Here is a 26,129-nt window from a genome sequence, read left to right on the forward strand (position 1 = left end):
CTGACCACAATCTCACTTTATCTATCTGTTTTATGAATTTGATGTATTTGAAAAGGTTTTGTGTTGGAATCATGATTATCTTTTTATGCATTTTTTTATATAATACAATAGTCCATTGATATTTAATCCACTTTTTGTTTTTAACTTGGGATTTTCTGTGAAAACTAAGATTTTGCTGCTTTTACTTGGGTGGTGGTTTGAACTGTTGCACAGGGGTCAGAGAAATGACATTTATGTGTTCTTTTTCTCCTTTTGTTTTTCCCAGATACTCTCTAAGTGGTGGAGGAACTTCATCCCACTGAAATTTCTTTGGCATTTGGGGTTTTGTTTTCCTTTTTTCTTCTTTATCCTCCTCTTTAGAAGTCAACGAGAGCCCCTTGCTGACCCCGCTGAAGAGGCGCGCGCTCGCGGAGGGCAGCTCCCGGGGCCGCGTGCGCCTGCGCAGGGATAGACGCGCCTCGTCGCAGCGGGGCGGGGTGGGGAGGGTCGGCTCCTTTAAGCGGTCGTTGTATTTTATTCTTATTTTAAATTTTAACTGTAGTGCACATATTCAAGGAAAGTATCTTTAAAAACAAAAACAAACCCTGAAATGTATATTTGGGATTATGATAAGGCAACTGAAAAAATGAAACCTCAGGTATCCTGCTTTAAGTTGATAACCCCCGGGAGACGGAGAATCGCTCTGGTGGATCGGTGTACAGATCTGTATATAGTGTCATTTTTACGGAGACCCTTTTGGCGTGCATAAGGAATCACTGTGTACAAATTGGCCAAGTGCTTCTGTAGATAATGTCAGTGGAGTAAATATTTGACAGGCCATAACTTGAGTCTATTGCCTTGCCTTTATTACATGTAAATTTTGAATTATGTGACCAGTGATTTGGGTTTTATTTTGTATTTGCAGGGTTTGCCATTAATAATAATTAATGCCCCTCTTATGGAAAACTCCTATTTGTACCTCAACAAATGCAAATTCTCCTCTTGTTTGCCCTGTAGCCTTTTTGGTACACTTAGAAGTTGATTTCCTTTTTCATCAATGGTACTATTTCTCAGTGTTTTAAATTGGAACATATCTTGCCTCACGAAGCTTTAAATTATTAAGTTTCTCCCAAATGAAGTGCTCTCGTTTAACATTTTGTTTTAAATTGTGCCACTGCCAGTCCCCAGCGCCAGATGTACCATCCTTTTCAATATTATTTTCTGTTGAACCTTGTAGTGAAATCCACGTATCATCTTTCCCACCTAAAAATGTCTGAATGCTTACACAAAATAAATTTTATAACACAGCTGCTTTGCATACTCTCCTTGAAACTGTATTCAAGAGGACAGCATGTCTGCAGAGATATGCTGCATGTGGGGTGTGTGTGTGTGTGTGTGTGTGGATGGTTCAGAAGATACAGGAAAATGTGCCCCACATTCAAAATGTTCTATGTCCAAGTCAGTTCCTATGCAACTAAAAAAAAAAATTGGTCTTTGAAAAAATGTGGTTGAATATTGCTGAATTGTAATATTGCTATATCTCTTCCCAGGGACCTTGATCAAGGGTTTAGTTCTTTAAAGGAGCCCTTGTCTGTTAAGTGGTCAGCTGTATTTTTCTTGACGTGCAGCAGCACCTTGTTTGCCAAGAGTGGAAGTAATCCTTTGCATTCTAGGATGGGAAATACAGTTCTTGTGGCAATTCTTGACTGCCTGATTTAAGTACGTGTGGCAGCTTCTTATGTTGTGAATGTTAACTATTGTCATCTCTCGTTGGGGTTCCAGGTCTTGTGTGGGGAGATGAAAGATTTTTAGAAACAAGGAAGTTACTGGGTAAACGGTGAGAGGTAAGACAAGGGATCTGCTGTCTTTGTGGCCTTACACTACAGGGAGAGGACAGAGACCTGAGCCAGAGGAGTCTGGATGATTATTGCTTGGATAGGTTAATGGCATCTAGTTTTTAAAACTCTAAAATTAAATCCTGATTTGTTAAGGTTTGGGTCCAACTGTTAGTTTCTGTAAGGAAAACGTTTTGATTAGGCTTAATAGAACTTATTTGCTAATTCTTACAGTATTGTATCTTGTAGCAAGAATGTTAAAATTTGAGAATCTTTCATTTTGTTTGTACAGAGTATTCTGTATGGAGGAAATATTTGTTTCCTTCTCTGAGGCATAAACCAAAGATGAGTTTTGTTCATTTCAGGAGCTTGTTTCATTCAAGAAACAAATCCATTGTTTCCCAAAGTATGCTGCTTGTCTGATTTTAAGAGTCAATTCAGATAGCAGTTTTTATGAATGGGAGTTCTTCAAATTTATGATTGGACAATGATGTCATGACGACGCTTAAGTCAATCTTAAGTACGAGTAACCGTGGTTATGCTGACTGGTAGATTGGATTGGTGTGGTCAGTAGACACTCTGCAATCACCCGACTATTATAATGTGCAATTCATCTCCTGTGAAAAGCAGCAAATTATTTTTTTAAAGTTCACTAGAGGCATCTTCAGTAGATTAAGCTTCCTAAGGAAGATGATATTTGACTGGATTTTAAAAGTGGATCACCTCACTTTATAATCTCTTTGACTTGTTACTTTCTGTAAGACACACAAAATCAGCTGAAATGTTTTTAAGGGACTCTTGTTTAGCCAAGTAGGCTAGTATTGGTGTATTCACTTAAAAGTCCTTCGTTAGAAGAGTAGACCAGGTGCTGGAACTAAAAAGGAACCTGCTTTAGACTATATAAACTGTTATTGCTGTTTAACCACACCTGTGAGCTCAGCATTTGCGATGGGTCTGCTGAAATTTGGAAGCATCTCAGTGCCAAACCCTGTTGATAGGTTACTTGCCTAGAGACTGGAGACTGCATTTATGCAGCTTGTGTAGAGAAGTTTTTATACAACATTGAGTGGCAGAACAGATACTGCTTTTTGGAATTGGTAGCTGTGGTCAGACTGTATTTGACCTGGTTGTTTGTGCCCTTTTGAACTTGTCTTGTTTCCCCAGCAGATTGCACTAAATGTAGTGGGCCAGCAGTGTGGTTTGTGATGCCTTGGCAACCTAACAGAACTGTTGTAATCTTCTTGATGTAACGAAGTGCCACACCCCCACAGAATCCAACAATTCTTGTAACCCATTCTCAAGTTGGTCTTGTGAAGTGTCTAGTTCAGTTCTTTATGAATGAAGCATTTTGTACCTTTCTTTTGGGAAAGCATATGGTCAGTTTATAAGCATTTTTATATTTCCTTCCTTAAAGAAAATATGGTTTCTGTATTTCTACTACAAAATATGGCAATAAATGGGGAGAGTGCTGTGGGTGTGTTCCTAAGCACAGGTACTGTATGATTCATGCAAGGGTCAATAAAGTTCACAGAAAACGATGCTTTTTGTAGTTTTGTGTCTTATGTGTAGAAGGTATGCCTCTGACTAGTCATCTGTTCCTGGCAGTTTGGGAGTGGTCTGAGTTATCCAGATTATTTTGAGTTAATTATCGTTTGCATTCACAAGGGCTTAGGTAATGTGTATACTCCCTTCCATCCTGTGCCCAGTTTACTAAGATGGGTCAAGACTTAAACACCCTGTATTTTTCATCTGTAGTTGAAGTCCATCTTTGTCAATAAGCTAAAAAATAAAGGAGACACTTACAGTTTTCATGCTTGTGGTGGGTAAGTCTGCAGACAGTTTTTTCCTCGCACCCCACATTTCCTGGAAAAGTGTTGGCACTGGGTTGGGGTCTAGTAGTCAAGGAACGCAGGCAGGAGATGGATGGTGAACACAGGTCTGAAGCACAAGTATTGAGCGAATGGTCTGGAATCATTCAGAAATACTGAGGTGTAGGACCAGCTTGCTCCTACAAGTTAGTGATAGGGGACTTCCAGAGAGAGTTTTCTTGACACCACCATGACTGTCTCAGATGCTCAGTGACTGTGGTGGAATGCACATTCCCAGGCAGTCCTACCTTGGGGGACACGGTGTGGGTATGTGTGGCAGGGTGTTCTACAACTAACTGTGCTGCTTCCTTCCACCCCACCTAGTGTGAGGATGGGAAGGTAGCCCCTGCCTCTCTCTGCTTCACTCTTATCACTTGGGGATCCTTTGTTTTTTAAAAGCTGCGGATTCTCAGTCTCCTTCTAAAAATGTTTTATTTTCCCAGTGCCAAGTTGGAGGAAGATGACTATCAGATGTTTTCCTTCAGTGAGTGGGTAAGCCTCTGCTCCTTCCCCTTTCACATCCACCCTGAAGTGAACAGTCGACACCTGTCCCTCCCCAGCAGAGGCAGTGCTGGTAGCTCACCCCCCAACCCTCCCATGCATGTGGATGGAAATAAAGACAGACAAGGGTGGTTGTTTTGCCTTGAACCTTCAATATGCTGGATTGTGGCGTGAGGTATTTTTATTCCCTTTTGTTAGTACTTAAAAACCATCTGGTACATATTGTAAGGCAAATGATTAACACGTCTCAAGCTACTGATCCATTTATAAATCACCGTTTCCACGTATACCAGTCCGTTCCACAAGGTTGTGTGTTCCTTTGTGTTTCTTAACTTAGGCAGGCTTTCCCGGTTGTAGTGTAGGGTGCTGGAAGAGAACTATGTTGAACTGGCTGCTGCCTCTGGATTGTTTGTGTCGCATTAGGAAGGACCTTCATAGTGGGGGAATAGCAGTCACCCCTATCACCAACCATCAAGAAGAGGCAAAAGCTTTGCGTCTAGTGGGCCCAAGCAGTTGCTGGGAACCGCGTTCCCTGTGTGGTCTGACTGTCAGGGGTGAGCAATGTGACACTGTCCACACCCTGGGCCTGGGGGAGGGGCGGAATGAGTATAAAAAGAGGAGAGAATGCTGACTTCTGAAGACAGGCACAATATATACTACTATAGAATGTGCGGTTTCCAACCACAGTTGCTGTAGGATATAGATATGGTAACAGGTGCCTGGGGAACTACGTACCATTACTTTATAGTATTTTTGCATCCACAGACACTCACAAAAACTCTCCATAACGTAACAACGTAACATAGCACAGATGACCCTGATGAATGACATACAGATTTTTCATGCTTTGAAACAAAATAGCAAAACATCACAGCTTAGTGTCTTCCCGTTGTATACACCACCCACAGTACAGTGATAGCCCAGATATTGCACTGGATTTCTGCTTCTCTTTAACAAAAAACAACTCACTACATTTTGTAAATAGTAATCACTTACAGTTTGGTCAACTTGAGCCAAGAAGTAGATCTGATAAGAAGTGTCTTGTTGGAGAGTGAAACCCCCAAAGTGGAACGTTGTGTGCTGCAAATTGCTTATTAATCAAAGAAGTCCTACTAATTTTCTATTATAAAAGTAGAAAGGTTGAAAAAAAAAAACGAAATCTGAAAGTGATCTCATTTGCTTAAGACTAAGTCATGTGTATCGCAAACCCTGGAAATGTATATTCCATTTTAAAAATGCAACAGCCTATAGATCAAAATAATGAAATTACCTTTTTTTTAAGAAAAAGAAGAGCAATTGCCCTGTCTTTTTGTTGAACGGATGTGTCGGTACTGCTATTAAGGTGCAGTTGTGGAGGAAAAGTTGTCATTTGGCACTATATTAATACTGGCACAAGCTAAAAAAGAGCCCACCAAGAGAATGACAAACACGCCTCACCGGATCAGAGGTGGGAACACTGTTCCATTAGGATGAGAAAGGAACAGCTGAAAGACAAGGTTAAAAGTGGTGCTGCAGAGACAGATGAGAATTGCTGTAGAACCTTGTTTTTGTTTTTCAGGCAGGTGTTAATTTTACTAGGCTTCATTAATACAGAAGAAAGTAAATGTCCTCCAGAAAAGCAGCCACTGAGAAAACCAGGTGTGTCCAGCTGTCAATACACGTGAGACTCTTTGTGACTTAAAATGTGGGTACGGGAGACGGAGCTGGTAGCACTTCGGATAACCTCCATCCACCTAAAATGGAAGAAAGTAAAATGAATGCCTCAGGCTACTTTTCTGTATACTTGTGCCTGATTTTTTTCTCATTTGTAACAGCTTCATGATACTTGGTGCACTGCCATTACTTATGAAACACAGCATGATGAACTTACCTGCTGGTTTGTAATATGCCCTTTTAGCACTACAGGAGTTCCTAATTGAGGTCTCAGAACTCAAGCAAATGAAAGTAGACTAAGGGTTCCTCTAGCTTCTACCAAGGAACATAGTTTGAAAACTACTGACCTGACCTTATTTCGGAGGGAACGTGAAGTGCCTGAGAGGGCTATGCCTTGCCCACCCTAGACGACAGCTCTCTGCTGGCCCTGTGCCCCTAGTGCACCCCATTTTGAGCAAGTAGGGCTGAGGTTGAGTTCTGGCTACTTAGGAGTCCTCTATCTCCATAGTCTTTTTCTTGTTCAGTACCAACAATGGTGTGCTGACTGAGGAACCTCAGGTAGGTGTTCCACTGTGTGCAAATCAGTATTTGCCAGGTCTGTTTTGGGTATACCAGTGATTCTCAGTGGAGGGGTTGGGGCGGGCAGGATTTAAGGGGGCTAGTTTCACCACCACCCATCACCTCACTCTGGTCACATTTGGCAAAGTCTGGAGACACTTGGTTTTATGGCAGCGAGGGGCGGAAGTGCTACTGGCATCTAGTGGGTAGAGGCCATGGCTGCTACTAAACATCCACGATGCACGGGACAGCACCCCCTTCTCCCTCTACAAAGCATTATCTGTCCTCAATAGCTATAGTGCGCAGGTCGAGAAAACCGGGGTTACACCAAGCTTCAAGCCTCCATGGAGCTTATGGTATGACAGACGGGGAATGCTTGTATCTAGAAACTTCCTAAACAGGTCATTTTGAGATCTTACCACAACAAGGCTAGATGATTCTTTTAAGAAGATCCAATAATAAAATCCCAGGATCAAGAGAATTAATATTCTCTGGGTTTGTTTTTCAAGAAGTGTAGCTTAGGAACTGCTTTTTTTTTTTTTTAAAGATGTCATGGGTGTTTTAAACCCTGGGAGATAACAGGGATTATACACAGTTCATAGCTGGTCCATTAATTTAGAAATCCTTGTGGAGTTCGGTATCAGTGCGTACTGAGGCAACTAGTTATTGTCCTACCAAGTAATGTTCGTCACCAGGGTTATGTCTGGTCTGTGGCCTTGAGGGTTCCTCCAGGGTGCTCAGCAGTAATAACTACTGCTTTTGTAGCCTGCACCACCCCGAGGCTCAGAATTTCGCCTTGGAACATGAATTTCAGAAACAGTCTCAAGCCAAGTAAGTGTCTAACCTGATGGCCTCGCCCCTTCCATTTGCTTGTATTTCTTGGTTGAACTAAGATGACTGCAGGTAGTTTCACTTAGAAACCCTAAGAAGAACTAGGAATTTTTTCGTTCCTCCTATGGTCGTCTGACCTGAAAGTTAACCTTTTGGTCACAGCCCAGTCAGGAATACGGTTACTAACTGATAAAGCTATAGACTGAAAAATGTAAGGTTTTTGTTTTGCTTTTGCTATTAAAATGCTTTCTCTGGACTGAGGCAGGTAAACCAGGCTAGTAAAGGCCAGCACAGTACTTCAGCTCTCCCTGTGTTATACACACATTCTGAGGCTCTGCTTGCTACTACCATACACACAAATTAGAGATAACATTGTACAGGTTAAGTACTGATGTCATTACCCAGGAACATGATTGTTTATTTGCTTCTATGTGGAGAACAGAAGTGTACTTAGGGGGACCCTATATCTCATGAAATAAGACGTTCCCTGCAGTGGAAGGGCTTTAAAAAGCTATGAAACATATCTTGGATTGGCGTAAATACCCAAGTCCACAGGGGGTGAGTAGCCACTGCTGGGAAAGCCTTTTTAAATCAGCCACTTCTTAGAAGAAGCACATCCTTTTTCTTCAGGTGCTGTGTGCCTAGGAAAGAAGGGAACGTCTACCTTTCAAATGTGTATTCACTTTCAGCCCTGAAGTAGTACACATGGGACTTGAAATGCAACTTGAACACGTAGTCTTTGTGGATGTTCTCGGATTCTGAGGGAATGGTGAGTGAATATCCTAGCAGAGGCAGGCTGGCGAGGGGATGATTGTCCTGCAAAGGGTGAACAGAAGACGGCTTTGGGGAGGTGGTCTCAGGCAGTGAGTGCAGCTGCCGGCGTCAACTAGAAACTCTTGGGAGCCCAGGAGGTTGGCCCTGCAGGTGTGGGGCCTGGGAGGGCACAGAGCAGGGGAACCCAGGCTTTGCCGATTCACTGGTCCAGCCAGTGTGTCCTGGACCATCAGTTAAGTCATCTCCCTGTAGCCGTTGCCAACTAGCAAACAAGAAGCCCTTCGGCAAATTGAACGTCAGCCTTTCCTCAGAGAGGCATGGATCTCATAGTACGGCCTCCCCCGCAGGCCTATGGCAGGCACCAGGGCTTCTCGCCTGGCTAGGTGTGGCTCAGCAGCTCAAGGGCAAAGCGCTTCCTTCTTCCAGGGGAAGGCTGCCTGGCCTGGGAGAAGGGACGGTGCTACACTTGGGTCCCTAGAAATAAGGATTCCTGGGCACTCAACACCCACCCTGCCTCTAGTGGGGCCACCTCACTTAGCGTCCCCTCCCAGGGGCAGGGCTCAGGGCCACCTGCCCTGGCTGAGGCACTCACCTGGTGTGATTTGTAGAAGAACAGGCAGAAGTTGGTGAACACCACCCACAGCTTCTGCCAGCCGTTACTGTTTTTGAACTTCCTCAGCAGGTTCCCAGACAACTGATTCTGAAATACAGGTAGTCCAGTAAGAAGCACAGATAGACACACACATGTTGAAACACATGGCAATGGGAGTACAGGTGAGTCCTCTGGAAGGACAGGTTAGTCTTGAGGGTTCCACTGGTTTTTGCGGTGTGGTTACTTATGTGCCCTGCCTGCGCTAGACCCCACAAGTGAGTTACAGGCTTTCTGTGATTGAGGCAAATCTGCAGCTTAAGGAAATGGGCCAGGGCTGGTGGAGAAACCCTTGATAGATTGTGAGCTGGTTTGATTAGTTCTTGTCACCCTTGAACAATTTCTGTGCTGCCAAGTCCGTGAGTCACACTTAAGCAGCTCTCGACTGCCACCTAGTGAGCAAGGACAGGCTCTCTCACCAGGGCCTGCTCCAAACACACGGCCCAGAGCAGGGCAGGAAGCACCTCGTTCTCCCTTAACACTGGCTTTCAGCAGAACGCCTTCTTGGCCTTGAACGTCTTGGCCCTCCACAGAAGCGAACCCTCCCCAGGAGATAAGCAAAGAATAAATACTAGCAGAATCAGGCTTGACAAGCAATGACACCCCTATGTTTGAGGGGGGGCCTAAGTCTGTAGCTCCTGTGATCTCTGGAGGCCTGCTGAGTTAGAAAAGTGTTTTGGGGGCCAGGCAGAGACTGCACTGAATCTCCAAAGGCCCTCCAATATTCTCAGCAGAGAAGAGGCCAGTAGGAAGGCACGCTGGCATTTTTGACAAGACCTTGGCTCTTTTGGTCCCTTTGTCAAAGTCAAGTTACAAGGTAAGATGCAGATCTATTTATTCTATCCCTTTGGTATTTTTTTTTTCTTCAATAGCTTATATATAACCCAATTGCACTGTTAAGCAACCATTTACATAAGGCCCCTATGCTAGGTGTTGAGATGACAAGAAGCATTTTTTTAAAAGTATCTCTGCCTTAAAAGTGTCTGGTGAGGGAGACAGAAATTAACAGTAAACCCCACCCTGTTATTGAAGGAAGGAGGCCCTGGGGAGGGGCCTCGCTAACCCAAGGGGAACATTCCAAACACAGAGCAGAGAGAAGGCATCCCAGGCCCAGCAGGCACCTGGGGGTGGGGGTGGGGAGACGGGACAGCTACAAGCATCAATTCCCCCTTCTGGCTGCCACCCTCACCCACAGGCTGTAAAGGACAAGTAAATGGAGTGCTCTGAATTCCAAGCAGGTGTCAGCAGCAGCCAGATTAAAAACTTCTGCAACACCACATGTGATTAGACAGAAGTCATTCAGTAGATGTGAGGACATTGTAATTAGCATTTTTTTATATTGAATCAAATCACCTCCTTCAGATGGAATCCAGAATCTATTTCTCTTATATGCAACTAACTATAAAACAAAAGCCAGCCCTACTGGTATATGTACTTTATGGATTAACGAGACTCCAGGCCAGATTTTTCCATGGCAGGTTCATTAGAACTCACTGACTTCGGACAGCCACCTTAAATCCATTTTGGAACAAATGGGGTATAAATGCTCTAAATAAATACTTCTGGCTTTGCCATTTGAATAGACCAGACACTTCTTAATAGTCATATCCATGGTCTTTTCTTGCTTCCCATTGTCCTGGTGGCCTCCATAGCTGTCAACCCTAGAGAAACTCTCCTCCCATGGCTTTGCATGTCACATGGCCCCACTGCTCTCAAGAGGCTGAACCTTTTGTCTATGTGGATGACTAAGCCTGTCTCCAACCTGCACTAGACTCTACCTGGTACTGTTACAGGTGATCGCTACAGCTTTGACCCAGAACAAGCCTGATGACACCCCATTTCCTTGTGGCCCTTAATGGCTTCCAGTCTCCCTGACTGAAGTCTCTGTTCTTCCTGGCTCACTCCCCACCCTGATTCTCCCTTTCCTAGCTGTTCTTTCCAGCCTGTTCATCATCACTGGCATTCAGGGCCCCTTTATGTCCTCCAACTGCTGAATAACTTCCTATCTATAGTGTTCTACTTTCTCTCAACTATCATTTCACTTTAAGAACTTCCCTGTCTTCTCCTGCTTGCAGGTGAAGCTTCACACTGGTTATCCAACCATAGACATCCATATCTGATGTGAGCCTCTAGTTCTCACTGGCTTGTCCACAACTCTTCTGTCGAGGCCAGCGCATCTTCTCACTACCCCCAAACATCCCTGTTAATCATTTTACCTGCCCTAGTCATAGGAGATAGAATTGGAAGAGAGAGAAATTGTGCATAGGACTTTAAGAAAGGAGCATGCTGAGTCAAGATGAGAGGGGGGCTGCAAAGGCCCAGAGAGAATTAGTCCTGTTTTCTAGTCATGGAGCATGTTGGCATCTGGCATCAGAAGGTACACCATGGACACCAGATTGAAGCAGTGCACCTGGGGGCCAGAAGATCAATCTAAAGGAAGGGTCATTTGCAGAACAATAGATTAGCCAGTTTCATAAGTATTTGACCTGCATTACTGGCCAAAGGCTCCGGTCAAGATGGTGGAATGAGATGTACCAGTGTTCTCCGAGGAAGCTTTGAACAAGAAAAATGCTAATTCTACTTAAAAATGGTAGGATCTCTTGGTGTTCTTGTTGGCCCCTCCCCCATGCGGGTTCCTGATCTTGGTTCTGGAGTTTGCAGAGTGCATTTGTATACACCCAAGTGTGCATGCATGTATGTGCCATCTGTCTGGGGGCAGCCTGAAGGACTGAACCAGGGCATGTATTGCAGTTATGCCATGCCAGAACTTTCCTTGCACCTGGTGGGGGCTAACAGAGCCCTCATATGGAACACTGTAGGAAAGCAGTCACATTGCAGCTACATGGGGCAAAGGAATGCCAGCTATGGGACATGCAGTATAGTACCCAATTTGTGAGGAAACAGTTTCCTAGGGGAATGTCTAGGCCTACAGGTCCATACACAGGACAAGATACATGGAAAGAAGAGACTGGGAAATCCCTATACTTTAAACTTACTGTATGACTAAGCTTAGAAGGAAAGCACTTGCACAGGCCAGTTTGCAGAGACGGAAAATTATTCTTTTTTTTGGGTTTCTGACAACTTTTGGTTTCTTGCTCCTGGCATTCAAAGAAATCTCAGTCATAACACTAGCTGGCTACAAGCTTAAGGAACAGACACCTCAGCATCTCTGTTCCAGCAGCAGGATATTAAAATACCAGAATATGCAGGGTTCAACAAAAGATTACAAAACATACAAAGAAACAGGAAGTGTTAGCTCACGCAAAGGAGATTAAAGTATTAGAAACCATCCACAAGGAGGATACTTGGGACATTCCAGACGACTTTTTAAAAATATGCTCAAAGAGCTAAAGGGAAAAATGGACAGAGAACTAAAGGACATTAGGGAAATGACATGAACACAAGGAAATTATGAAAGGAACCAAACAGGGAGAAACACAGAGAAAAAAATTCCCTAGAAGGATTCTATAGCAGAAGAAAGACTCGGGGAACTTGAAGATAAGAAAATTCAAATCATTCAGTCTGTGGAAGAGAAAGAAAAAAGAATGAAGAAAAGTGAATGGAGCCAAAGAAGCCTGTGGGCCACTATTAAGCATACTAATATTTGCATCATAGGAGTCCCAGAAGGAAAAGAAACAAAGGGGCAGAGGGAATATTCAAGGAAATAATGACTGAAAACTTCCCAAATTTAACAAAAGACATGAACAAATGTATCAAAGAAGCTCAACAAACTCAGAAAGCTGCAAGAGAGAAGCAAAGCATCACATACAAGGGAGTCTTGATAAGACTGAGTGCCAATTTCTCATCGAAACCATGGAGGAAAGAAAGCAACAGGATGGAATAAAGTGCTGACAGCAAAAAATTGCAACCTAAGAATTCTATATCCAGTAAAACTCTTTTTCAAAAATGAGGGAGACTTTGTTGCTCAGATGTGGCCTTCTCTCTCTAGCTAAGCCAACTTGGCAGGTGAAATCACTGCCCTCCCCCCTACGTGGGATCTGACACCCAGGGGAGTGAATCTCCCTGGCAACGTGGACTAGGACTCCTGGGGAGGAATCTAGACTTGGCATCGTGGGATGGAGAACATCTTCTTGACCAAAAGGGGGATGTGAAAGGAAATGAAATAAGCTTCAGTGGCGGAGACATTCCAAAATGAGCCGAGAGGTCACTCTGGTGGGCACTCTTAAGCACAATATAGACAACCCGTTTTAGGTTTTAATGGATTGGAATAGCTAGCAGTAAATACCTGAAACTATCAGACTACAACCGAGAACCCATGAAATCTTGAAGATGATTGTATAAAAATGCAGTGTATGAAGGGTGACAATGTGATTGGGAAAGCCATATGGACCACACTCCCCTTTGTCTAGTTTATGGATGGATGAGTAGAAAAACGGGGGAAGGAAAAAAAAAAAAAGGCACCCAGTGTTCTTTTTTACTTTACTTGGTCTTTTTCACCTTAATTTTTATTCTTATTACTTGTGTGTGGTAATAAAAATGTCAAAAATTAATCTTGGTGATGAATGCACAACTATATAATGGCACTGTAAACAATTGAATGTACGCTTTGTTTTATATGACTGCATGGTAAGTGAATATATCTCAATAAAATGAATTAAAAAAAAAAGGAGAAATTAAGACATTCCCAGATAAACAAAAGGGGAAGGAGTTCATCACCACTCGACCAGCCCCATAAGACATGCTAAAGGGAGTTCTGCAGGTTGAAAAGAAAGGACACTAGATAGCAGTTGCATGAAGAAATAAACATCTCCAGTAAAGATAATGACATTGGTAAATATAAACACCAGTACTATTGTATTTTTGGTTTGTAACTCCACTTTTTACTTCCTACAGGATCTAAATGCAAATGCATAAAATGTAATAGTAAATCAACGGTTCTGGACTCAATGTATGAATATGTAATTTGTGACAAGAAATAAATAAAGGTGAGAGGGATGGAGAGGTGTAGGATTATAATTTGTATATTCTATTGAAGTTAAGTAGGTATGAAACCAAACAAGATTGTTATAGATTTAGGATGTCAAGTTTAAACCCATGGTAACCACAAAGAAAATACTGGAAAAACAGGCACAGAAGTAAATCAGAAGGCATTATTACCAAAGATCAACTAACAGAAAATTGGCAATAATGGAAGAATTGAGGGGCAAAAAAAGATGTAAACTTAAAAAAACCAGAAGTCCTGCATTACCAGTTATTATTTTAAATGTAAATAGGTCAAACTCTCCCATCAAAAGACAGAGATTGGCAGATGGATAAAAAGCATGACCCAACTATATGCTTTTTATAAAAGACACACCTTAAAATCAAAGGCTCAAGTAGACTGGAAGTGAAAGGATGGAAAAAAGTATTTCATGCAAATAATAATCAAAAGAGAGCAGGGATGGCTTAAACTAATATCAGACAAAATGAACTTCAACTCAAAAACTATTAAGTGATAAAGATGACAAACATGTATGCACCAAACAGCACCAAAATACATGATGCAAAAATTGACAGATTTGAAGGGAGAAATAGTTCTATATTAATAGTAGGAGACTTTAATACACCACTTTCAACAATGAATAGTAACCTAGACAGTAGCTCAATAAGGAAATAGAGGACTTGAACAATGCTACAAACTAATTAGATCTAGTAGACATATATAGAACACTTCATCTAACAACAGCAGGGTATACATTCTTCTCAAATGCTCATGGATCATTCTCGAGGCTGTCTCAATAAATATTAAAAGATTGGAACCATTAAAGTGTCTTTTCTGACCACAATGGAATGAAGCTAGAAATTAATAATGGAGAGAAATGGAAAATTCACAAACACATGGAAATTAACATACTCTTAAGCAATGAGTCAAAGAAGAAATAAGGGAAAAAGGGAAATTAGGAAGTATTTTTAGATGAATGTAAATGAGAACACAACATACTAAAACAGGATGCAGCAAAAGCAATGCTGAGGGAAATTTATAGCTTTAAATGCTTCCATTAAAAGGAAGAAAGATCTCAAATCAGTAACCTAACTTCACACCTGGAGGAAAAGGAGAGCAAACCCAACCCAAAATGAGGAGAAAGAAACAAATAAGGGTTAGAGAATAGATGAATGAAATTAAAAACAGGGAAACAATCAAGAGAATCTTTGTTGGGGAGCAATTGTTTAATAAATACAGAATGTTTAATGGTGCTGAATGGTATGTCTATTTGGTGGAAAGGGGAAGTTTAGAATTACGTATGTCACCAGAAGGAAAGTTGGAAGTTAAAACATGGGACTGTATAACACAGTGAATCTTGTGGTGGCCAATGTCTGTGATTAACTGTACAAATAGAAAATAGTTCTTTCATCAACTAGAGTAAGTGTATGACATCACGAGAGTTAATAAAGGAATATATGGGGAAAATGTACCTATTGCAAACTATGGACTATAGTTAACAGTAATATTTTAATACTCTCATCACCAGTAACAAATGTACCAAGCCAATACCATGGGTTAATAATAAGGGGTGGGGGGTTGGGGTAAGGGGGATTTGGGTTTTCTTTCTTTTTCTGGAGTAATGAAAATGTTCTAAAATTGATCATAAGGATGTATGCTCAACTATGTGATGTTATGGTGAGCTGGTGATGGTATAATTTGGATTGGTTGTATGGTATATGAATATATCTCAATAATTAAAATTATTAATTTTAATTAAATTTAATTAAATATTTTAATTGCATTAAAATAAAAAGTTGGTTATTTGAAAAGATCAACAAAATGAACAAAATTTTAGCTAGACAAAGGAAAAAAGACAGGAAGCAAATAACAAAAATCAGAAATGGAATTAGGGGTAATTACTACCAACTTCACTGAAATAAAAAAGATGATGAGGATATTATGAACAATTGTATGCCAACAAATTAGACAACCTAGATGAACAAAATCTTAGAAACACATAAATTGCTTAAACTGACTTAAGAAATAGAAGATCTCAACAGACCAATAAGACATTGAATCAGTGAACACTTTGCAACAAGGAAAAGCCAGGATGGCTTCATGGGTGAATTTTACCAAATACTCATAGAAGAATTAACAATCCTCTTTATACTTTTCTGGAAAACTGAAAAGGAAGGAAAATTTCCTAATTTGTTTTATGACTCCAGCATCATCCTAACATCAATGCCAGATAGAGATCACAATAAGAGAAAATTACAGACCAATATCCCTTATGAATACACATGCAAAAATCCTGAACAAAATACTAGCAAACTGAACCCAAGAGCACATTACAAGAATTATATACCATGATCAAGTGGGATTTGTCCTATGTATGTAAGGGTACTTTAAAACAAGAAAACCAATGTAATACACCACATCAGCAGAATGAAAGATAAAAACCCACATGATCATCTCAAAGCAGAAAAGGCAGTTGACAAACCCCAGCTCCTTTTTTTGGAAACTCAGAGAAATAGAAATAGAAAGGAACTTCTCCAGCCTGATAAAGAACATATATGAAAAACCCACAGCTAACAACATACTAGAGTGAAAGACTTGTACAGAATTTTTAATGAGGTTGAACTTCAATGTTTGGAAATGGATAGAGGTGAGGGTAGCTTGTTATTGGGATTATAAGTAATAGTGCTGAATGGTGGGTGAATGTGATTGAAAGGGGTTGTTTGTTTAGAGTCTGTATGTCACCAAAAGGAAAGCTAGAGGTTAAAATATGGGTTTATATAACACAGTGAACCTTGGGGTGGATGTTATTTATGATTAACACTACAAATATAAGTAAGTTCTTTCATGAACTCTAGTATAAATGTATAACACTTGTACAAAGAGTTAATAATAGAGGGGTATATGGGAAAAAAAGTACTCAATGCAAACTATGAACTATAGTTAACAGTAATATCTTAATATTCTTTTATCAACAGTAACAAATGTATCACACCAATATAAGGAGTATGGGGTGTTTTGGGTTTTCTTTTTTTATGTCTACTTCTTATTTTTATTTTTGGAGTAATGAAAATGGTCTAAAATTGAGCATGATGACTAGGGGATGATACTGTAAAACATGGTAAACTTTGGATGGATTATATGGTATGTGAATATATCTCAAAATTTGCAGTTAAACCTGAAATCAGTAATCCTTGGTATGAGGTAATTAAACAGTTATTACCAAAGAAGATTTTATTTTTCCTTTCCTGAATGAAATTGACTTTAATAAGAGTGAAAGATTGAAGGTTTTCTCCCTAAGATCAGGAACAAGACAAGGAAGCCTGCTATCACCATTACTATTTAACATTGTACTGGAAATGCTAGCCAGGGCAACTAGACAAGAAAAAGAAATAAAAGGCATTCAAATTGAAAAGAAAGATGTAAAACTATATCACAGGACTCGGGCAAGATGGCGGCATAGAGAGGAGTGGAAGCTAAGTAGTCCCCCTGGAACAACTACAAAAAACCAGAAACAACTAGTAAATAATCCAGAATAACTGCAGGGGGACAAACGAGACCATCCACTCATCATACACCAACCTGAATTGGGAGGAATGCCCAAGAACACAGCATAAAATCTGTAAGCAAAACCTGCAGAACCAAGTCGTGAGACCTCCTCCCCCATAGCCTGAGCTGCAAAGCCTTGTGGTGCCAGAGAGAAGCTCTTTCCCAGCAAGCGAATATAGCTCAGCTGAGCTCCAACTGGGGTTTTAAGTAGCGAGTGTGAACTGCTCACTACAGGTACGCATCCCCAAAAAACAGACAGAGGCTTTGGGTGACGACTGACCTGGGAGAGCCGGAGGGTCGCCTTGGACTGGGTCTGAAGGGGACTATCTGTTTCTTTTTCGGCTCAGTGGAGAAAGCCCCAATCATTTTCAGTTTCCAGGTCTGTGACTCTGGGAAGGGTGGAGACAGCACAAGCAGACAGCGAGACCATTGAAATGCTAATGACCTCCACCTGAGGGGTCTGTCTTCTCTAGGAGGAAAGGGGTGGGGCCCTTTCCATTCAGAACCAGACCCCAGAGCCTGGGGGAACACAGCCATACCTCTTCACACCAGTCAAGAAATATAGGCTAACAGGCATCACCTGCTGGGCAGAAAAGCACAGTGACCTGAGGCATCAAAGGGTGGAGCAATTTTCTAAGATACACCCTCAGGGAAACCAGATACTGAATATTTCTTCCCTCTGGGACCTGAGCCTGTTCTGGTCTGGGAAAACCTGATTTGGATAACCAAGGAAACCATGCCTAGACAACAGAAAATTACAACCTACACTAAGAAAAACAAAGTTATGGCCCAGTCAAAGGAACAAACGTACACTTCAACTGAGATACAGGAATTTAAACAACTAATGCTAAATCAATTCAAAAAGTTTAGAGAAGATATTGCAAAAAGAGATAGAGGCTGTAAAGGAAGCACTGGGCATGTATATGGCAGAAATCAAAAGTTCAAAAAAACTAGTAGAATCTATGGAAATGAAAGGCACAACACAAGAGATGAAAGACAATGGAAACATACAACAGCAGATCTCAAGAGGCAGAAGAAAACACACAGGAACTGGAGAACAAAACACCTGAAAGCCTACACGCAAAGGAGCAGATGGAAAAAAGAATGAACAAATATGAGCAACGTCTCCGGGAACTCAAGGATGAAACAAAGTACAATAATGTACGTATCATTGGTGTCCCAGAAGGAGAAGAGAAGGGAAAGGGGGCAGAAGCAATAATAGAGGAAATAATTAATGAAAATTTCCCATCTCTTATGAAAGACATAAAATTACAGATCCTAGAAGCACAGCATACTCCAAACAGAAGAGATATGAATAGGCCTACGCCAAGACACTTAATAATCAGATTATCAAATGTCAAAGACAAAGAGAGAATCCTGAAAGCAGCAAGAGAAAAGCAATCCATTACATACAAAGGAAGCTTAATAAGACTATGTGCAGATCTCTCAGCAGAAACCATGGAGGCAAGAAGGAAGTGGTGTGATATATTTAAGATACTGAAAGAGAAAAACCGCCAACCAAGAATCCTGTATCCAGCAAAGCTGTCCTTCAAATATTGGGAGAGCTCAAAATATTTTCTGACAAACAAACAATGAGAGACTTTGTGAACAAGACACCTGCCCTACAGGAAATACTAAAGGGAGCACTACAGGGTAATAGAAGACAGGAGTGTGTGGTTTGGAACACAATTTTGGGAGATGGTAGCACAACAATGTAAGTACACTAAACAAAGTTAACTATGAATACGGATGAGAGAGGACTATGAATACGGATGAGAGAGGAAGGTGGGGAGCATGTGAGACACCACAAGAAAGGAGGAAAGATAATGACTGGGACTGTGTAACTTGGTGAAATTTAAGAGTATTCAACAATTGTGATAAAATGTACAGGCATGTTCTTTTACGAGGGAGAACAAGCAAATGTCAACCTTGCAAGGTGTTAAAAATGGGGAGGCATTGGGGGAGGGATGCAATCAGCATAAACTAGAGACTGTAACTAATAGAATCATTGTATTATGCTTCCTTTAATGTAACAAAGGTGATATACCAAGGTGAAGGCAGATAAGAGGGGGGGATAGGGGAGGCATGTTAGACACTTGACATTGGTGGTATTGTCTGATTCTTTATTCTACTTTGATTTAAGGTTATTTTTCCTTTTGCTGCTTCCTAGCTGTCATTTTTTTTTCCTCTTTCTTTTGTCTCTCTACCTTCTTTGACTCTCCCTCCTGCCTTGTGGAAGAAATGTAGATGCTCTTATATAGATAATGGTGAAGGTGGTGAACACATAAATGTATGGCCATGCAGAAAACCATCGATTATTTACTTGGGATGGAATGTATGGTGAGTGAACAAAACCATATTAAAAAAAAATGGGTTGATGACAAAACCTCGAGGGCAATATACTGAGTGAAATAAGCCAGACACATTAGGACAATTATTGCAGGGTCTCACTGATAGGAACTAATTATAATATGTAAACTCATAGACATGAAATATAAGGTACCAAGATATAGGACGAGGCTTAAGAATGGGGTGTGGTTGCTTAGAATGAGCAGAATGTTCAATTAGGATGAACTTAAATGTTTGGAAATGAACAGGGGTGTTGGTAGCAAGATGTGAGAATAACCAACAGTGCCGAATGGTGTGTGAATGAGGTGGAAAGGGGAAGCTCAGAGTCATATATGTCAGCAGAGGAAGTTGGAGGTCAAAAGATGGGAATGTATAAAACTGAATCCTATGGTGGGCAATGTCCATGATCATCTGTACAAATACTAGAAATCACTTCATGAACCAGAACAAATGTATGACAATACAATTAGGAGTTAATGATAGAGGGGCATATAGGGAAGAACTATATACCTATTACAAACTATATACTACAGTTAGTATTTCAACATTTTTTCATAAACAGTAACAAATGTACTATATCAATACTACGAGTCAGCAACTGAGGGGGGTTGGTTAGGGATAGGGTAGGATTAGAGTTTCCTTTTCTTTTTTTCATCTTTCACTTTATTTCTTGTCTGGAGTAATGAAAATTTCTAAAAATTGAACAAAAATTAAGTGTGATGGATGCACAGCTGTATGAGGGTACCCAGGGGCAAGTGATTGTACACTTTGGATCTCTGGATAATTGTATGGTATCTGAACAATCTCAATAAAAATGAAAAAAAAAAAAAAAACAAAGAAAAACAAAAACTATATCACAGATGATATGATCCTATGTAGAGAAAATCCAGAAGAATCTACAAGAAAGCCACTGGGGCTAATAAATGAATTCAGCAAAGTAGCAAAGGGTATAATCAATACACAAAAATCAGACCAGGAATGAACAATCCAAAAAGGGAATCACTTAGAATAACAACTAGGAGAATAAAATATCTAGGTATAAATTGAACCAAGCAAGAAATTAAAGACCTGAATAAATGGAAAGGTATTTCATGCTAATAGATTGAAAGACAATATTAAGATGACACCACCCAAAACAAACTACAGATTTAATATAATCTCAATCTTAAGCTTTCTTTGCAGAAATGGAAAAGCTAATCATTAAATGCATATGCAGAGAAAGGGATCCCATATAGCCAAAACCATCTTGAGAAAGAACAAAATTGAAGGGCTCACAATCTCCAGTTTCAAAACTTATTTCAAAGCTACAATAATCAAAATACTGTGTCACTGTCACAAGGACATGCATATAGAGCAGTGGAGTAGAACTGAATGCCATGACAGCTGCCCTTGAGCTGGGGGGTGACAGGGCATGCCTGCTCCCGGCAGTAGTGAGGCAGGGGACAGAACTGCGCACACACCCCCTCCCCACCCCACCCCAACCCCCGGTACCTCCACGGCAATGCTGAAGTCCACCATTGAGACGCTCGTGTTGCGGTGCCAGCACACGTGCACCATGGTGTTGCCGCGGTGAGGAGCCTGGCGCTCCAGCGAGGTGCGCGAGGCACTGAGGTCGTCCTCGGACTCCTGGTCGGCGGCTGCGGCTTCATCCGGGGACTCTGCAGAGTGCGGGCGAAAGGGCAGCACTGCCTGTTTTCCCCAGTAGGGACGAGAATCCGGTACACGACGCCCTCTAAGGCACTGAGGAAGGGACTGCGGCGCCTCTCAGGGCGGCCGGCCCCCACAGGCGGCACTAAGCAGGAAACCTAACGACAGTGCCCTGCCGGTCTGAGACTGCCCGTGAGGGGCCCCTGGCTCTGCAGGGCACACGGACTTCCCGTCTGCTGCCCTAGACGCTGATCCTGTCCATGAGCACCGGTGCTGGCTTGAGCAAGATGGCTCCCAGCTCCCTCCCTCAAACTGTTTTAAGGATTTCACTTTTAGAAAATGGGAGTTCCTTGATTTTTAGCTCTATCACAAAATATATACCATGGATATGAGCCCCAAGTGATAATTTGCTTTTAAATGCAATGCAAGGCTCTCCCATGGTGAAGCCAGAAATTTCTCTCTCCCTGCCTCCGCCACCTTGTATGGGCTTGTGACAGGCACCGAGCAAAGCTTCCCTCCCATCACCACACTTACTATTGTCAGGGGGGCTGCTAGCCAGTAACTCTGGGGTGGGGCCACTGCTTTTTTCTGCCAAATCAATCGCCATCTGTATGTCCTCAGTCCACTTTTCCATCTCCGACCGAGAACTGAAGACAGAGGTTGGTGTTAGGTTTCAGACCACAGCAAAGGAAGAAGGAAAGCAGGTGGGAGGCTGGCTCCTGCGTTACCTGGCAGCCACGACGATGGACTGCCGCTGGCCCCGGAGCGTGAGGCAGTGTGGCACGCCCCACTCGTCTTCGCTCTCCTCTATCTGCCAGATCGACAAGGGGTTACAGCGTTAGTTAACACCAAGCAGTGAGCGGGACACAATGTAATTTTTTCAAATGTTTACTCAACTGGCTACTTGGTTAGTCTGAAGAGAGGGCCACAAAAATAAGCAGGGCTCAGAGGAATGAGGAGCCCTGCAGAGAAAGAGGGGTTCTAAGTCAGAAAAACCAAAATTGGAACAGGGAAAGAAAAGTCAGCACAGGCTGAACTTTTTTTGGCAAAGCCACACACTACCTTCTACCCACAGACCCACTGATAAGCGTGTTGGTGTAAGCAAGGGACCCAATCCCGTGCACTCAGAGCCCTGCCTCCTGCACCCGCTGATCAAGGCCTGATGGCACAGAGACCAACAATAAGATCCTGGGGTAACCACTGAGGCTGCTCATGGTCTGGTGCCAGCTCTGTTACTCCATCTGTACAGTGACACTGTCTTCCAGGACCCCAGGGGCAAGGCCCAGGGCAGTGAGAAGTAAGACCACACAACACGGCCCAGTCCCTTACCTTGATTAACTGACTTGGCCTCACAACCTGATTCTAGCATACATGGATCCCTCGTGCAGAAGGAGGAGCAATGACCTCAATGCTCCTTCCAGAGAGCCCTACCAAGGCCCTTTCTTTGAGGTGAGAGGGGCAGGAAGAGTGGGGGTGGGCAGTCCTTAAGCCCAGGCTTCTCAGATAATGACCATGCCTGTGCTTCTATCATTTCCTTGTGATCCCTCCTCCTTTCTCTCCTCACAGCCCAGTGTCAGGGACGCCCACTCCCCTTAGCCTGGCCTGCATCACAGAGGCCTCAACTCCACCCCCTGGCTGCATACTCACAGTCATTCCGTGGAGGGGCAGCTGCCCATGGACTTTGAACTGGTTGGAGGCTGTCAGCCCTCTGCTGGTGTACAGCAAGACGTCGTTGAACTAGAGAAGCAAGGGAAGCGCAGCCGAGATGAAGGGGGCTCCGCTTGAAGCCGATATATGCAGTTGGTATATATGTTTTTAAACATCTTTCATTACAATTCATTCATCTCAACAACTCGAGTCTGATCAACTCTGGCTGCTCCTCCTGCCTTCCGGGTCCCCTTCTTGGGAAGCTGAGGCCGGGCCCCATGCCCCGTGGTTCCATGTTTCACCGGGTCACAGTGGGGACCAACAGCTCTCACCACTTACCAGGAAAAACATGCGCTGCTGCAGCCCCTTCCCGGAGAGCTTGCTGAGGCTTCCCAGGCGAATGAACTCCTGAGGAGAAAACAAACCGTTAAGATTTTGCCGAGAGTGTGCAAACCTGAGTAAACCAGGTTTGGTTTACTTAAAATGGTAGGACCCCTAACAACTGTAGTTACTATTCACTTTATGCTTGCAACGTGCAGGCACTGTGAAAACCATTTCTAAGCATGAAGCTGCTTCTCCCCAGGAACCTCTGGAGAGATACTACCACTGGCCCCATTTAACAGAAGAGGAAGGGGTGCTCAGAGACGGAGCCACTGTGTGCTGGGACTCATGCTCAGATGTCTCGGAGCACAACCCCCGTACGCTGAACCTCCAGGCTCTCCAGGCCCCATCACAGTGAAGGAGATGAAGAGAGTCCCAGCCAGTATTCAAAGAACAAAGCAGCTATAAAAAAAAAGCGGCAGCAAGTGAGGCTGGAGGACACAGGAGCTCTATGTATTCTCGGTAGAGGGATCTTCTCCGTGATTTAGAACTCTAGTTCTTGAAAACCAGTAACTGTGTTCTCAGATAAAAGTGTGAAAGGCAACTGTGTCTGAGGAGCCCAGTATCCCGAGTGACATTTTCCTGCACCCTATAAACTCTCAGGGCATAACGTATTTTTTTTATGAGCCTTTAAAAAAATTGTGGTAAAAACATAAAACTTGCCATTAGTGACATTTAATATATTCACAGTGTTCTGCAACCATCACCACTGTCTAGTTCAAGAATATTTCCATCACCCCAAAAGGAAAAGCCTGTGTCCAGTGGAATTTTGGGGTCATATGGTAACTCCATGTTCAACTTTTTGAAGAATTGCCTGACTCTTTTGTACAGCAGCACTTTTAAAACATGGCTGTAAGTTCACTGACATTCCTCCCATAGAGGGGTCTATGTCCCCTCCCCTTGGATATGGGTGGGCTTGTACCTGATTTGACCAGTGGAGTCTGGAAGCGACACTGTGTGCCCCCCAAAGCTAGATCTTAAGCCCAGGCATAGCTTCTGCTTTGTCCACGGGCTCACTTGCTCTTTGAACCCTGAAGACACCACGTGTGAAGTATGACCACTCTGAACTCGGGCTCTGGTGCACAGCCCCTGCTGAGCCCAGCCTCCCAACCATCCCAACCGAGGGGTCAGATGTGGGAGGGAAGCCACCTAGGACCCTTCACACCAGCCTACCTGGCAGCTAAACACCAAGGACCTCTGTCAGTGTTACACGGAGCAGAAAAGTCACCCCCGAGTCCTGCTCAAGTTCCTGACCCATGAAACCATGAGAAATAATAAAAGATAGTTTCAGCCACTAAGTATTGGGGTAGTTTGTTACATAGCAGTAGATGCCGGGAACACTTGTCCTGTATTCTTTCTGTGCTCACAGCAGCTTCTAAGCCGGGAATAGGGACTTAACCAACTCACTTTGATTCTTCAGACTTCTGCACATCCTCATTAACCTCTTTTGAGATTTTATGAAAAGCAGGTCAAAGACTTATATCTACCAGCAATTTAACTGGCATACTTTGAAGGTCAATAAAGTAACATTCAAGAAACTCTTGGAGGCCCACGGGATGGATATCAGACATCAGCAATATTAGAAGCGGCAATGGGGTATTAGTGGAACCAATTTTATAACCAAAGGGTAAGGAGAATGAGGAAGGAAAGGGTCACCCTAAAGTCCTGTTACCGCTCCTGTGTCCACCTCCCACATTTACTGACATCAGAACAGATGCATTTTCTAACAACTCTTATGTTAGAAGAATCTAAGAATTTGGAACAGAAGACCAGAAAAATTCTGTTCCCTGTGTGGAAAGAAGACAGCATGGTCTGAAGCACTGCAAAAGTAAAAAAGCAGGAAGGAACTCAGTCTTTTCCAGGGGCTTCAGCAGGGGGGCTGTGGATTCCAATGTCCTTGAGGGCTGGAGACGGAAAATGTCTCTTGCCTAGAGTGATTTTTTTTTTTTTTATTTTTTTTTATTTTTTTGTAATCATGGAACAGAAAGGTAAGGAAATACCCTTAATATCCTTAAGGATAGAGGGAAATACAAAGGTGTCCAGGCCTCCACATTTTAACCAAAATGAACCCGCTTTCCAGTCCCCTCTTCGTTTCTGTTCTGTTTAATTAAAAATAACACCCTCCTCATAATCTTGAAGGCCATTCCAGGGAAAGTCTTTCTCAGGCATCCCTTACCTATGGCAGAAAAACATCCTCTGAGAGCCTGGCTCTGGCCAAAGTGTGCTGGAGCCTTTTGCCTCTGGGGGATCTCCTGTCCGCAGGATCCCACACCCTCTCAGTCTGATCCCAGCAGAGGGTGTGCTGAATTATGCCTGAAAGGCATGTTAGGAGACAGACTGAGGGGCGCTGCTAAACCTACCTGTTCACCTTTAAAGCTCTGTTTTCAAACTCTGTGTGTAGACAAATCTACCAGAGCTTCCTTCTACCTGTTAGGCTAGTCGATAAATTAAAATAATGATAATCTATTAATTAGCCTTGGGGTGTGGGGTGCTCTATCTTAGACTCTCCTCCTCTGAGGCCTCTGTTCCCTCCTTCCCATTTCATTAGGGGTTGACTTGAAACAGTGAATGGACATGAGGTGGATCTGCAGTTAGTAACGAGCACCCCAATTCAGATTTCATCTTTTTAAGTTACAATGACCTCAATTTATCAAGCACACAATATGTGCCGGACATGTTCTAGGTACTTACATTAGCTCCATACAGGAGCATGTAAGTTCAATATTATTATCCCCATTTTCAGATAAGGAAACTGAGAAGCCAAATGATTAAGGGACTTGCTCAGGAACACCTAGTCAGTCAGTAGATACCTGGCTAACTCCTGTAATACTTTCCACAATGCTGTGTTATGCAACTGACAGCATAACAATTACGAGCTTCATCTGTTCAAATAATCATAGGTAGGGGAAGAAGGTAATAATTATTGTGATCTTTTTACATATTGAATCTCATTTGATTCTTATGTCCTA

The 26,129-nt window shown here is 42.6% G+C and overlaps 2 protein-coding genes across 3 annotated transcripts in view; one reads left to right on the forward strand and one right to left on the reverse strand.

Moving 5' to 3' along the window:
• STK24 (serine/threonine kinase 24) overlaps positions 1 to 3,352 on the forward strand; it is a 147,797-nt gene extending 144,445 nt beyond the window's left edge. Inside the window, 1 exon segment of the mRNA XM_037800492.1 lies at positions 266 to 3,352. Coding sequence (XP_037656420.1) covers positions 266 to 302 — 37 coding nt within the window. The 3' untranslated portion in view covers positions 303 to 3,352.
• A 962-nt stretch (positions 3,353 to 4,314) lies between these two features.
• The window catches only part of FARP1 (FERM, ARH/RhoGEF and pleckstrin domain protein 1), a 355,492-nt gene continuing 333,677 nt past the window's right edge, over positions 4,315 to 26,129 (reverse strand). For both annotated transcript variants that reach the window (XM_037800491.1, XM_037800490.1), the window contains 8 exons: positions 23,119 to 23,187; positions 22,780 to 22,869; positions 21,861 to 21,943; positions 21,667 to 21,779; positions 20,977 to 21,143; positions 8,592 to 8,699; positions 7,890 to 8,041; positions 4,315 to 5,916 (listed from right to left, as the gene is read on the reverse strand). In XM_037800491.1, coding sequence (XP_037656419.1) covers positions 5,835 to 5,916; positions 7,890 to 8,041; positions 8,592 to 8,699; positions 20,977 to 21,143; positions 21,667 to 21,779; positions 21,861 to 21,943; positions 22,780 to 22,869; positions 23,119 to 23,187 — 864 coding nt within the window. In that variant the 3' untranslated portion in view covers positions 4,315 to 5,834. The remainder of the gene's footprint in view (positions 5,917 to 7,889; positions 8,042 to 8,591; positions 8,700 to 20,976; positions 21,144 to 21,666; positions 21,780 to 21,860; positions 21,944 to 22,779; positions 22,870 to 23,118; positions 23,188 to 26,129) is intronic.

The sequence above is a fragment of the Choloepus didactylus genome, chromosome 12, assembly GCF_015220235.1.
Source record: "Choloepus didactylus isolate mChoDid1 chromosome 12, mChoDid1.pri, whole genome shotgun sequence".
Taxonomy (NCBI): Eukaryota; Metazoa; Chordata; class Mammalia; order Pilosa; family Megalonychidae; genus Choloepus; species Choloepus didactylus.